The sequence below is a fragment of the Aspergillus pseudonomiae genome (assembly GCF_009193645.1).
Source record: "Aspergillus pseudonomiae strain CBS 119388 unplaced genomic scaffold BDV37scaffold_221, whole genome shotgun sequence".
In the NCBI taxonomy this organism is placed as follows: Eukaryota; Fungi; Ascomycota; class Eurotiomycetes; order Eurotiales; family Aspergillaceae; genus Aspergillus; species Aspergillus pseudonomiae.
In genome coordinates, this window is record NW_022476213.1 from 1 (window position 1) to 12,956 (window position 12,956).

The 12,956-nt window shown below is 44.1% G+C and overlaps 7 protein-coding genes across 7 annotated transcripts; 5 read left to right on the top strand and 2 right to left on the bottom strand.

Moving 5' to 3' along the window:
* Positions 1-1,729: 1,729 nt before the first annotated feature.
* BDV37DRAFT_267156 (uncharacterized protein) lies at positions 1,730-3,304 on the bottom strand. Its single transcript, XM_032083992.1, has 4 exons — positions 3,267-3,304; positions 2,989-3,216; positions 2,095-2,934; positions 1,730-2,044 (listed from the first exon to the last, which is right to left on the bottom strand). The coding sequence occupies exons 2-3, from the start codon at positions 3,143-3,145 to the stop codon at positions 2,423-2,425; spliced, it is 669 nt and encodes a 222-aa protein (XP_031934203.1). The 5' UTR covers positions 3,146-3,216; positions 3,267-3,304; the 3' UTR covers positions 1,730-2,044; positions 2,095-2,422.
* Positions 1,860-2,293, top strand: BDV37DRAFT_289894 (uncharacterized protein; the record flags this gene model as incomplete). The annotated part of the gene is made up of 2 exons (XM_032088580.1): positions 1,860-2,042; positions 2,093-2,293. The coding sequence occupies 2 exons, from the start codon at positions 1,860-1,862 to the stop codon at positions 2,291-2,293; spliced, it is 384 nt and encodes a 127-aa protein (XP_031934204.1).
* Positions 3,305-3,601: 297 nt separating the features above from the next.
* On the top strand, positions 3,602-4,217 carry BDV37DRAFT_267158 (uncharacterized protein). The gene is made up of 3 exons (XM_032083993.1): positions 3,602-3,889; positions 3,940-4,139; positions 4,186-4,217. Exons 1-2 carry the CDS (start codon positions 3,724-3,726, stop codon positions 3,999-4,001), a joined length of 228 nt encoding a protein of 75 aa, XP_031934205.1. The 5' UTR covers positions 3,602-3,723; the 3' UTR covers positions 4,002-4,139; positions 4,186-4,217.
* BDV37DRAFT_267159 (uncharacterized protein) lies at positions 4,206-4,788 on the top strand. The gene has a single exon (XM_032083994.1). The coding sequence runs from the start codon at positions 4,423-4,425 to the stop codon at positions 4,738-4,740; it is 318 nt and encodes a 105-aa protein (XP_031934206.1). The 5' UTR covers positions 4,206-4,422; the 3' UTR covers positions 4,741-4,788.
* A 786-nt stretch (positions 4,789-5,574) lies between these two features.
* BDV37DRAFT_267161 (kinase-like protein) lies at positions 5,575-6,734 on the top strand. The gene has a single exon (XM_032083995.1). It carries the CDS (start codon positions 5,878-5,880, stop codon positions 6,694-6,696), a length of 819 nt encoding a protein of 272 aa, XP_031934207.1. The 5' UTR covers positions 5,575-5,877; the 3' UTR covers positions 6,697-6,734.
* A 4,152-nt stretch (positions 6,735-10,886) lies between these two features.
* Positions 10,887-12,103, top strand: BDV37DRAFT_289897 (uncharacterized protein; the record flags this gene model as incomplete). Its single annotated transcript, XM_032088581.1, has 2 exons — positions 10,887-11,261; positions 11,312-12,103. The coding sequence occupies 2 exons, from the start codon at positions 10,887-10,889 to the stop codon at positions 12,101-12,103; spliced, it is 1,167 nt and encodes a 388-aa protein (XP_031934208.1).
* Positions 12,104-12,439: 336 nt separating this feature from the next.
* Positions 12,440-12,956, bottom strand: BDV37DRAFT_267165 (uncharacterized protein). The gene has a single exon (XM_032083996.1). The coding sequence runs from the start codon at positions 12,949-12,951 to the stop codon at positions 12,628-12,630; it is 324 nt and encodes a 107-aa protein (XP_031934209.1). The 5' UTR covers positions 12,952-12,956; the 3' UTR covers positions 12,440-12,627.

Consider the following 12,956-nt stretch of genomic DNA (forward strand, 5'->3'; position numbering starts at 1 on the left):
CAGTCTCCGGGTACTGGCTCTACAGGCCAAGTTTAACTTTGTTTTCAGTAATGAACCCATAACGGAACAGCACTATTTGAACTTCTGCATCATGCTAGATGGATGCAAAGATAGAATGAGTGATAAGCAAATGTCAAGCGTGGCTTCAAGTGGTATAGAATGGGGGATTACGGATCAGCATCAAACTCGGGAAGATGTTTCCAATATTAGTTGGAGTGGACAAGCCTTCTCGGAGCTACAACAGATGTTACGACTATTAATCTGGGATATACAAACTGAAGGATATGCAAAGTTTGACTAGGAGTTGTGATTCTAGACTAGAACTTCAGCCACAGTATAATAAAATATTGAAGGGTGAAAAAGATAATGTAAGGTGCCTACTCTTTCTTTAAACACGAATAGAATTAGCCTACAACGAGCCAATCGAAGCTAAATCATGAACCCTATCAAGGGCAGTAGGCGAGGCTGAAAGACCTCACTTATCTTAACTGAAGCTTAACTGTTGTATGTCCGTATCCGTGTTCACCACTCTTTTCTTGGTTTGTTGGGTTAGTACCCTCGCCGCTTTGTCTTTACTCTTTGTCCTGAAGCTCACCCGAAGGACACCACCATTCCACTTTATTGCTGATATGTCCTTTACCAGCGCTTTCTCCAATTTTATTTACCAGAGTCTTACCAAATGCTACACTATCCGCCCTTGTTTCTTTGTCATAAGGGCAGACCTTGCCTTTATCAGGCTTCCCGATTTAGACTACTCCGTATTCTGCGGTGACGGCGAATTACTGCATCCGGTATAGCGTGCCTAATCGGGGAAAGCGCTTCCCTGCCGCTTGGCATCAAGGTGCGTGGTCTATATAAGCACCCGGCACCAAAATCCTGCACAGCTTGCTACGTGATTTATAGGGAGCAGACACCATCGCTATATCTTCCCAAGAGGTCGGGAGATTGGCTCACGAGGGGAACCATGCACCCTGGTCCGGGACCTTTGTTGCGCTTGTCATGACAGCCCAGAATATAACGGTACGATTGCAGAAGCCAACTTGATCAAAGGCTGGTAAAATTTGTAATGTCACGAAGGCCAATCAACCCAGTCGCTGGTCGTGATTACCTCTGAGTACAGCTGAGACAATAGGCATCAATTAAAGCAGGCATACTCATCCTCCTTACTGCTCCGCCCAACCAGCGAACTAGTTTTACCGCCAGCAAGTTCTTGAGCGACTTGACAGCGATGTTGTATAGACACTATACGCCGCACTAGTGATGCAAATGGACACCTGGACGATGAGCTGACAGCTTGCTAGAATAAGGCCTATAACTAACAATAAAAAACGCCATAGTTGGGTGGAGCACACAACTTAGTATCGGCCTAATAAACCAAGGATCAAAAATGCACTACTCAATGCTCCCAAGAGTGGTAATGGTTGGTCTCCAGGTTATGCTGATCCGACATTGAGAAGTCTACTATTATGTAGTGATAAAATGCAGATGTGGCTCATGTTAACCTATTACCGAGAACCTTTGTGTGAATCGGGATCCTGAAGATGACGTAGCGGTATAGCAGAGTACTAAACTCGTTTCTTTGCGGGCATATAGTAGAACATAAGCATTGTCTAGGTATACTTCCCCAACCCTGACTATTAGTATGGCTTTCCTCAATGAGGAGCAAGTCACATGCTCGTGGAACATCCAATCAGCGGGTAGATCCACAACTGGGCATTTGTTCAGCCGGGCTTGTCACGTGCACTGGATCACCCCGCCGAGCCCCTCACTAAAATTCCCCTTGACTTTGGTTCGTATTTATTTTCTTGGTTTGACTAGCACAGAGTGACTGCCTCAGCTTATAGCATTGTTACAGCACAATGGCATATGAAACGCTAACAGAGGAGACACAAGGAATCGTTGCGTCTATCAAGCGCATCATCGATGAGAAAAGAGCAGATATCGGCCAACACAAGCATGGTATTGGCTGGGAGTACACCGGTTCAGATCTTCTTAACCTGACTGATAAACTGAAAAATGAGTTGAATAACAGTGACTTCCAAGTGAGCATCACTCTTGACACGCACTGTATCATTCTAACACTATTTCCTAGGTTTTCAAGATTAACGTACTTCACCTTGTCCATAACGGGTCGATACAAAATAGAACTGGACATGTACTTGTTTTCCCATTGAATGGATCTGCAAATTTCGCGCCAGACGAGCCCTTACTAGCATGCCACCATATCGAAAAAGAAAGGACTATTTACGGGGATCATCTTGATCTTATCATTGTGTCATTGAAAAAGAGATAATTCAGCGTTATGGATATCTTTTCTGGGTTGTGCATTGTGAACGGCCATGATACCTCAAATCGAAGCTTGCATGTCGGATATATGTGGCTGGTGTAGATCAAGTACTGGATTTAACGAAGAACGTGTTTGTTAAAGAGATTGCGTTTCAAGTGTTTGTTGAATTCGGTGTACCATATTGCCAACAGCTGTAGCTATTTCCGGGGATGAAAGACGAATGCTGTGTGGGATGAGTGAGATAGACATGTTCGGTTGCTGGTCTGGGAACAATAAATCTCCGGAGGGATCAACTGGCGGAGCCAGGACATTTGGCTGCTGGTCTGGGAACAATAAGTCTCCGGAAGGATCAACTGGCGGAGCGAGGATATTTGGCTGCTGGTCTGGGAACAGTAGAGGCCCAGAAGGGTCGATCGCTGGAATAGAGGGACCTTCCAGCGCGTTGGGAATCAGCTGTGGTCCTAACGAGTATATAGCCTGAGCTGAACTGTCAGATCTATAGCCTTGAGTCGGGAGAGTAGAAGAGAAATAACTGTCCGCGTTTGTGTTTGACCGAGATTCTGGCGAGTGGAGAGAAGCATTATGGTTTGGACCACGGTTCATTGAAGGAAAATTTGTGGATTCAGTTGACTGGCATTGGTGAATATCTTAATAACATTAGTAACGTGACAATAGACGCGATTTAGTCACAGAAAGCTTACCACTACCTAAGTGGAATGTTGCATTCTTATTAGAAGGTGTGCTTGAAGATATGTCATTCCGCGAGTTAGGTAGATGATATTCCGCACTTGTCCACCCTTCCGTGTCCATCAATGGACTTTGTTGTAGCGATATGGTATCTGGCGCAGTTCGCGGCATCCCCGTGGGCCAAGTACTTCTCGCCTCACCCCGGTTCTCGGTATCAGGCACTCTGGGCTGAGGGGCAGAAACTAGAACATATCAGTAGGTATCAGCCATTTACCCATGGAGAGAAACTAACCTCTAGATGTGTCAAGATCAATATATCTCTCTGTACTCCATCGAGGTTGTCTAGAATACGTACGAAACGCGACCCCATTTCCAGGATCCTCCGCGTTGAAGTGATTTCTGCTTTCGTAATGGAGAGGCTCTAGGGGGTCAGCAGATTTTCTAAGCGAATTCGAAGATCTCCTGCCTTGGAGTCGATTGGCAGGGGGTGGTGTAACAGAATCATTGCTACTATTGGCACTTCCCTGACCTGCTAATGATTCTTCGTTTTGAGGATTGCAACGCGGTGAATTGTGTGTATTCGGCAATTGATGGTTTCGCGGTCCTGTATCGAAATGAGTTTATTTGGGAAGCGCCAGCGCAGTGTACATCGAATCTTACCAACAGCTGCGCCCAAAGCGCTACCCGCGATATCCCAGACCTGCGTAGATGTGGATGGATTGTCGACTCCTTCTCGTTGGTTAATCTCGATGACATCCTCACTGTCGTTTGCTCTCTGTGGCGATTTATGTACTAAAGTGTTTCCTGCGAGTCGTTCTGCATTCGCGCCCGCTGTAGCGGTGGGAGAGGCATGGTTCACTGAAGAGCTACGAGGTATGTTTGCTTTTTGTCTTTTATACCCGTGCGTCTTATATTCTGTTGAATTGATCAGGATGGCTTACAAAATAGGCCAGGGTAGGTTATACTTAGTGTTTCAAGCAAAGCCCTCTTTTTACCTCCACGGATGGTATCATATGAATCCACATAGAGCTTCTTTTGAAGTCCGTCAGACACAAACTCCCCTAGGCTTCTTAGATTGTAATCCTCCACAATGCGCTCGATCCCACATTTAAGGAGCTGGTTGCATTTTTCTTGGATTTCGCCACGGTTGCGCCTATCATAGTAGCTAAGGAGTGTTAGTGTTGGAGTAACGCAAAGATAGATAAACATACGTTGCCTCATGTACGGTCTGCGGCAAAGCAGCAAGAAATCCATCACCGCCAAGGATTTCACTCCAATCAGCATAAGTGCGTCCTTCAAAGACAGCCTTCTCAAGGCTTTCCGTATCGATTCTTTGCTCTTCATCGATGGATGGATATTGATGTTGAATCACTTCCACAAGTAAGCCAGACCCGTTCCTAGACCATCTTTTACCTGTATGATAACCATATTGGACAGCACTTCGGAATATGTTCAGTTTTTCGAAGCGGCCTTTGATTATGTTGACCTCGACTGTACCTCTCCTTTGTCCCAATCTACCAACAGCTATACCCCAGTGGTACTCCGATGAGACGTTTGCTTTCTCGATGAAATACTTATCAAAATCGCTACTCCAATCCCTCAATGTACTTCTCAATGTGGCCGAGATCACAATCTGGGGTAGTGATTTAACATCATTGCCGCTGGGCGCTGTGGACTCCTTGTTCTTTTCTGGATTTCTCCTGAATGAAAAACAGCGATCGAGAAACAGCTTCTTCGTAATAGGAAGGATGTCGATACGACTTTGAAGCTGCTCATTAGAAACTGTCTTGTTCCTTTCTAAAAACTGAACCAAGTCGCTCAAAATTTTATCAAACTCGATAAGTGCGGAATTGTTCAACGACGACTCCATAACGATGGTATACAGTAAATCTGTCTCTAGCAGGTCGCAAATTGTCGGTGAAGAGCAGCGCAGTAGCCTTTTGTCGTGGTTACCCCTCTTTCCAGAATACCCCTGTACCTCTTGCATATACACTATACCTTTTTCACTCGTTTCCTGTCGCGCCGACAGGAAACGAGTGAAAAAGGTATAGTGTATATGCAAGAGATGTGATGCTTCCCTGTACCTATGAATAGATACGAGAAAATGGTCGTCGTAGGGTTGGCTTGCACGGTCGCTGGGTTTCTCAAAATTGGCAAGCATTTGGCGATTGGAAAATGTATAAGACAGTTGTATCCCTTATGTTCAAGTGCATTCTGATACACAAAATAGTTCTCTTGTTCAAGCGAAACTCCTTCTATCATTCTACCCTGTGTATCTTTGTCTTCCAGCCATGTGTTCCTATACAGCTTCAGGACTTACCTTTCGAGGTTGCCATCGGGATGAAGCCCACAGATTTGAAAAGCGCTATTATAAACGATGCGACACTGCTAAAGCCACCGGCACATTCTGTACCGACGCCAACTTCGATCCGAGTCTTGGTATATTCGGTGACACCTCTAGACGCGGCGCTTGTCCTCGTTGCAGAGACTCGGGCATATCTGTAGATACTGTTGTGGAATCGGTGCGTTCACAAGTTTCCTTGTTCGATTGGATCTATTTTGATTAACTGTGGACAGGGCGACTTGGAATGACTTTCCTTGTCGACTGTATGCTTCACCAACGCCAAGGCGGACTTCATGTTGCAGGGTTCCGCGAGATGGAAAAAAAGGGGGGTGGGTCAATGGGTGTGGCTAGCCTGGTTCTATTCAATTTATTACTCTCCAATGACATGAGCAGCGTGGGGCGGTAAAATAGATCAGGCTAAACCATTCTGAGTAAGAGCTAAAAGCCGATCCCTTTGTACGAGACTCCAATCATTTTAAAGAGAACAATCCATCCCTATCCAGTTCTGGACTTCTTTGTAGCAATATCTTTCCATATTACCTTTCTCCTCCCTACCAAAATGGTTGGACGTCCTGTTGAATCCAACCTATCCGCTAGAAAACCTCAGTATTCATTGATTGCTGTGGGCACAACAAGTGCAGTTTTTGCAATCGATAGCTACTCTGTGCTAAAACGCCGCCCTGGGCCTACAGACGATTTTGCTTGTCAAGCATACAACATCGAAGTCCGCGCTTACGAACGGTTGGGCGATCATCCTCGAATCGCGAGAATTCGGGAGGTTACAGAGGATGGAATAGTTATCGAACGAGGCGAATGTCTGCGCCAGAAGATTCAGAGTAAGGAGTCGCAGGTGACAATGCAGACAAAGCTCCGCTGGGCCCAAGAGGCTGCAGAGGGTTTGCACTACATACACACCAAGAATATTATCCATGCGGATGTTGGCTGTCACAATTTACTTTTAGACCAGTCGGGCCATATAAAATTTATTGATTTTGGTGGCTCTGGTATCGACGATGAAGTTGCAACAGTCTGCTACGAATGGTGTAGCTATCGGCCAGGGTCTGATCCCGATATAAAAACCGATATCTTTGCTTTCGGCTCTACACTGTTTGAAATAGAGACAGGTGAGAAGCCTTACCAAGAATTGGAAAAAACTCTTGGACCTGGAAAATTGATAAAAAGAGTGGAGCATCTTTTTACCATGGGGGAATACCCGAGAGTGGATATGCTTGTACTTGGTGGCGTTATTTTACATTGTTGGAATGGGGATTACTGCTCAATGGATGAGGTTTCTCGAGATATAAACGCGTGCTGCCAGGGTATGCATGACACAGGTGATATTGTTGCTCGTCGCTCTGGAAGATGTGTTATGTTCTAATAATGTGTGGCACCTAGTTAAACTTAGTTCTCCTTAGTGCGGTAAGAATTGATGATCAAAGACTATTCATCTTCCTGAACGAATAGATACCTTGCTATAGGTAGTCGCTCTAATCAAGACATGGACAGTTTTGGGATATCTGCTGATCATCTTGAAATGGCTAGATGAATCGGTATTCTACGTACATATTCTTTAATATCCACATCCTATGCCACACACCGCAGCTGTAAACTGTCGGGTATCTGATAGGAGGTTTCTTTTTAGCTGTCTAACTATTCCCCGTTCACTATCCTTATTGCTCACAGTGACTTGCCCTGCCGAGATTCCGATGTTACCTAGCAATAATTTGTAAAATAATGAAGTCAGCCAAAAGAAAATGAAGCCACTTGATAGGACATGTAAACAAATCAAGGCATGTTGAGAGCCCTTCTTATCCCGTAGAATAATGACTTCTGGATGGGTGTGATGCACGTTGGCTTATAGGGTTATGGTTTATCAAGGCTAGTATAGTTCCCTACATAGTATTGGATTATTATATTTATAAGGCCAACGCAATCCTGATCCTTCATAGCATATACTTCTATACAACAGACGGGCCCAATTCCAAAATTGTACATCTGTCTAATCATGTCTTGGTTGAGTGCCTTAATTCGCTGGCTGGGATGTGAAGACTCCAATCAACTAACTTCTCTCTCCGGCGAAGTACCTCTCTATGAGGAAAGAGTTGTAAGTTTAAACTATATGGTAACTGGGAAGTGTCTAATATAGTATTTCGGATAGACCACCACTGTCAAGTATAGGAACGAGGAGAAGATCATTTCTGAAAGCCACATCATCGTGGGCGTTAATCAGAGAGCTGACGGTGGCTTTGGTCAGGGGATGGAGGGGATCAAGAATTTGACTACTGATAGTGCGTCCGACAGAAGTACGATGCAGCACTCTAGGGATAGTGTACTTTTCCTCCCGAGCCCGGATTTACCAGAGACAGTAAGTGGCTGCTATCTTAACGCCTGGGCTTGGACATGCTGATCTAAAGATAGGTTACAGAAACTGGCATGGCGTGCTTACCCTATGCTGGATAGGTCGACCAGAAGTCAAATTGAACTACTTGGCTATGCAGGCATTCTTACATATCCTGGTTGAGAGTCTATTATGTTGCTTAGTGTAAAATACGGAGAGGAAAGTGCTGTTATGCGCTGCCCCGTGTCATTCTTTCACAAGAAGGAGCAATATGGGTTAAGGCGGGATTTGGGTTTCCGCCTAACCAAAGATGAATGGTTTGATATTGGGCGGTATGGATTTGACTGGCATTGAATACCTTGTAGATATGAATTTATAAGACAAGGGTTCTTGTCTTGTAACATACTTATCATGACAATCATGAATAGCCTTCCTTGTAAAATTCTTTTGCTCTGGCTCTTACTGTTTATCTTTTTCCATCTTACACGGCCCTTTTTTAAGAGAAGATATTTTCCTGATCGTGAAGCAACTACAATTCCTCACCATCTGCATGACGAGTAGCATGAATCCTGTACGTTCTCACGGAAGGTTGTCAAGAGGTTGGTTACTAAGCTCTTAGAAGAATAGAAAACGCCAGAACACTGTTGCAGGAACGAAGGACTCGTCCCAAGAAAGAAACCTTAGCTGATGAGTTATAGCAAAAGGTTACCTCTTTTGAAACACATGAAAAAGACCTAAACAGTCCCACAAAACTAATAGAGCTCCTGTAATGACATCTTGATTGGGGGAAGAGAGAAGTAATATAGAGAAAGAAGGTCAGCTCGATAATCTGTCTGGACATTTTAGTATACCAAACCCCTGTCTAGGGCTTACCTGAAAGGTTGCGGTTAACTGGAAAGGAGTCTTCCTTTGCTTTTCTTACCTTTTTACAGTGAAGTCAGATCATATGGCAGCCTTGTATGCTTTTGCACGGAGAAGTACATAAATATTTAGCATAACTTATCAATTCTTCTCTTTGTTCCAATTTCATATTCTTTGGTATCAAAATGTCATGTCATAGCAAAAGTAAGAATCCAATAGCCAGTGGCCATTGCACTATGCCTCCAATTCATAGTAAGTATTAATAAAGGTCCAAAGTGAGGGTTCAGTTATAATAATAATTATTACGCAGGTCACAGCTATGTAATTTCTACTGAGAATACGGCCGAGTTGTTAAACACCCAAAAATGGCTCCTTTACAAGTTGCCTCGTGCGGAACTTGAAGCTCTTGTTGCTGTATGGTGTGGAACTGCGCTTAACAAAAGAGACGGTGGGCTGGTTTAATAGCCGATATTATTTGCGAAAAGCTTGTGCTGATTACTAGTAGTTGGTCAAAAGCACATCATGAATACTCTCCAAGACACAATCAAAAACACCGGCTCAATCAATGCTCTTCGTCAGAGTGCGAACGGAATCAAAGTATTACAAGGATCGAGATTCAAGCAGTTGATAGATGATCTTTTAATGTTGGAAGAATATAAAAAGAGCGCAGCAGACGGTTGTTATGGTAAGCAGATCCACGATCGATAACTAGCCGTGACTACGTTAACAGAATAATAGACATACCCACAACAGTCAGGATTGCATCGATCTACCTTCCCCCAAACATACCGAATGAGAACGTGTCATATAAAGATAAAGGCTACGTGAACAAAGAACTAGGGTTTTGGACATTGGTGGACCCCTGGGATCCTATCAGGAAACTGTATTTCTCCATCCAAGAGGCGGAGCGAACCCGTTTGTGGTCTCGAAATATGCTTGAAAGGCTACAGTATAACACTTTGGCTCAGATTTCAGGCTGCCTTTTGAAGTATATTGAACCACGTTTCTCATCCTTATACTCTTATAGGCATCAAATAATCCCAGGTTGGTGGCCTGAGACTGTATGTTTCAGTGATACACATGATAAAGTTGGTAAGACATGCCTCCACGATAAACATTCAATTTCTAATATATCAATGAATAGAATTGGCTGCATTGATAACTCACTTAATATTCAATTTGCACCTCCAAGGGTTCAGGGTTAGCCATGCAATAAGTGCTATGAATCATTTGTATTTTTATAACGATGACAAGAAGGTCCTTGATTCGATACTCTTTGTTCGAGAGTCAGAGGAATCATGCTGGAGGGACCGTCACGGTACGTTTTCTAGAGCAGTAGTAGTAAGAGGCAGGAATGTTATCAAATGCTGACAGACTTAGCAACTGAACCCAATCCTAAAAAACAGTCTACTGGAGTATTACATTCTTCTATTTCCGGTATAGACACGGTTAGATCGCCTTGCTGTGTTATCCTGGGAGTCAACAGCCAAGGGAAGAATTTTTGTATAACGTCGAAATCAATTAATCGTGCCAACCTCAGACTATCGGACGCCGAGGAGAGTCTTAGGCGAGAGGTATGCAGAATAGAGAAGCAACAAGAAACTGACCTATCACACATCCAGATGGAGTCAGAGTAAGACAATTGAGTGTGTCAATAGCACCACACTTTGTCAATGGATGTCTACCTTCTTGAGTTGGGCATTATCCATCACACTAGCTTCTTGTTTTCAGCCCTGGGCATCATGTATTACTAGCCAACATCACCGAATCCTACACATGCTGGTTACAGAGCAAGTACAAACAGAGATATACAGATACTAGCACTAGCCAGTAGCCTTTCTTAGTAAACAAATCTCTCTTATTATTTGATTGGGTGTGCTTTTACTTAGGCATTATATATCTCCTCTTTGTTGTTCAGTGGGAATACATGGGGTTATTGCATATGCACGACGTATGTACGAGGTGTCAGGTGGTAATGTATTCCCCTTTAGGATAACAAATGCACCTTTTATATACGTAAGGCTACATTTAATACATTAAATTACTTATATATGTTCCCTAGCCAGGTAAACAAATGGCAAGGCTGCCAATGATTGATTTCCACCTATTTAATCCAGACATGTACCACACTTCTTCCTATATACAAGCCGTTACTTTTGGTATACATTTATTCGGCCTCTTTAGAAAGACCAAGTCCTCTATAATTTATACCGTGACAAGGCTCACATCATATTTCTGTTGAGCAGATCGTTTCGCCGACGATGTCTGACCGGGTATGCGACTGGCCTCCGCCACTCGCCTATGGAGACGCTTTTTTGTTGATCAATTTACATGTCTACCAAAAATTTATCCGTCGAATATCAACCAACATGGATCCATATTGGGAAGCACTAGCCAAAGATATTGATACAGCTCTTCGTGAGAGATATATCCATAAAAGACTCAATCTCTTGGTACAAAGCCTACAGTATCTAATGGTATCTATACTTCCTCAAGAAGCTCGTGCTCGTATCACGAGTGTCCTAGATATTACTGCCATAGGCTGCGAGATACAGGAGGAAGTCTTCTGTCCTGCCAGCTTTCTGCGGTCGTTGGCTTCACTTCTTCAATTCTTATCACGCTGTGATAGAGAGCGGTACTCCACAGAAGTTATTCATAATCTACGGGACGGCGAGAGTCAGAGTAGCGAGGTAATTGCGTATAAGTTACGTGAATTCCTTGAAGTATCAGTGGAGATCTATTTCGTACGTATGCCTTTTTCTACTTTGATAAAACTAACGCTCATTCCGCGAAGGCCAGAGACGAAGCTTATCTTTCGGATGCTCGGAGAGAGCTAATGAATGGAAGTATAAAAGTATTGCAATGTTTTCTCTCCGGCGCGCTGGAGCCAGTGGAGGTACACAATTCTAGAGAATGGTACCGCAATGTGCTCTATAGACACCATAATCCTAGGTTGACAGTCAGCGACTTGGCACGTGAACATCTAAGCTTTCTCTGGGCAGAATCGCGTGCCCAACTACCGGAAACGCTCGACATAACCCGCCATTACCTGCGGGATTTATGGATCGCGTTCCATTTCTCAATCGACCTTGAACTTCGTTGCCGAATGCTAGAAAACACTGGCAATACCGTCGACAGGCTCACAACATACCAAGCGTCTGAGGATTTTTTCCTAGCCATCTTTGAATGTAGCGAACAGGAAGATGACAAATCGAAATCGAATGCGTGCGGGAATGCCCTGAAGGTTACGCAAGAAGCCCTTGACAGTTCTACCTCATCGGCAACTCAGCAGAAGAGTGATTGTCCACGGTATCTTGTACCTTTTGCGGATATTATACAGTCCTTAAGACAGCAGCTGGAGGAGGCTACGTTGGGATACATAGGGTATTATATCACCTTGTCACCATTCGAGACATACCAGGCGCGAACTGGCATGCCAACAAATACCAGCTTTTTTCGATACAGCTGTACAGATCAAGTCGCCAGGCGAGTAGCTCAGCTTACTGTATTGCATTTCCATGTCTGGGGTGACACTTTCCTGATGGGCCCGGATGACCGCGATGTAGGAAGCTTTTCCTCTCGTTGAATTGAGACATAGCCAGCCTCTCTATATTACTTGATATTTTTTTGGTTTTTGGTCGAGAAAAGCTTGGGCGGAGAAACACATAGCATATAGTTCTTGTATACTATATAACTTCATTTTTTTCCTTGACTCTGTCAAGTGTAACCATAAATCAGGTACCCATCACATTGAAGAGAAGACATTGGTAGATAGGGAATAGATTTATGCTGGCTTTCATTGCGCTGTCGGTAAGGGAATAACATTACACCGATGACGGGTACTCCTTTTTCCGAGGTACTAGTTTCTTTTCCAGGGCCCGATTGACCTGGCGGAAGCGACTTCGTGCGCTCTGACAGGAGGCGCTGATCTCCATGCAATATACTTAACATGACCACTACGACTCAGTCTCAGTCAACAAGATCACCTAGTTCCAATAATGACGCGTCACAAGTACCCAAGCATGAAGATTTGATTTAAGTTATATGAGAAATGCGTAATAACAATGAAAGGAGATCCGAAAGCAAGTATGACAAACAATGAGCCGTGGCCTATATCTCCCTAACCTTCTTTTGCCTGTCCGAAGCCAAGGGTGTTTCACAAGCTGCTTGCCTTTTGCGTGCTCTAGAACGCTCATGGGGCCTGCCACGATAGAGATATTGATCCACCAACTCCGGGGTATACTCTTCAAGCTCAGAGTGCGAGTACCACTGTACCTGGAGGCAAAGGAATGTCAAGCTGCCCTCTGGCGTTGATCGGTGTTTGAGGATACGTGTTATATTGCCGTCCTCGTCATCAGATTGGTCTGCCATGGTGGAGTTGGGCCGCTGAGTGTCATCGGTTTGGGTGTCCGCTGTACAAGTTAAACAAAACATCCCTC

Bases quoted from the DNA above. Each gene is read 5' to 3' on its own strand.
- BDV37DRAFT_267161 (XM_032083995.1), top strand. From the start codon at position 5,878: ATGGTTGGACGTCCTGTTGAATCCAACCTATCCGCTAGAAAACCTCAG.
- BDV37DRAFT_267158 (XM_032083993.1), top strand. From the start codon at position 3,724: ATGACATCCTCACTGTCGTTTGCTCTCTGTGGCGATTTATGTACTAAA. The intron at 3,890-3,939 runs CTGTTGAATTGA...GGTAGGTTATAC, and splicing joins ATACCCGTGCGTCTTATATT to TTAGTGTTTCAAGCAAAGCC.
- BDV37DRAFT_267165 (XM_032083996.1), bottom strand. From the start codon at position 12,951: ATGTTTTGTTTAACTTGTACAGCGGACACCCAAACCGATGACACTCAG.
- BDV37DRAFT_267156 (XM_032083992.1), bottom strand. From the start codon at position 3,145: ATGCCGCGAACTGCGCCAGATACCATATCGCTACAACAAAGTCCATTG. The intron at 2,935-2,988 runs GTAAGCTTTCTG...AATGTTATTAAG, and splicing joins AACATTCCACTTAGGTAGTG to ATATTCACCAATGCCAGTCA.
- BDV37DRAFT_267159 (XM_032083994.1), top strand. From the start codon at position 4,423: ATGTTCAGTTTTTCGAAGCGGCCTTTGATTATGTTGACCTCGACTGTA.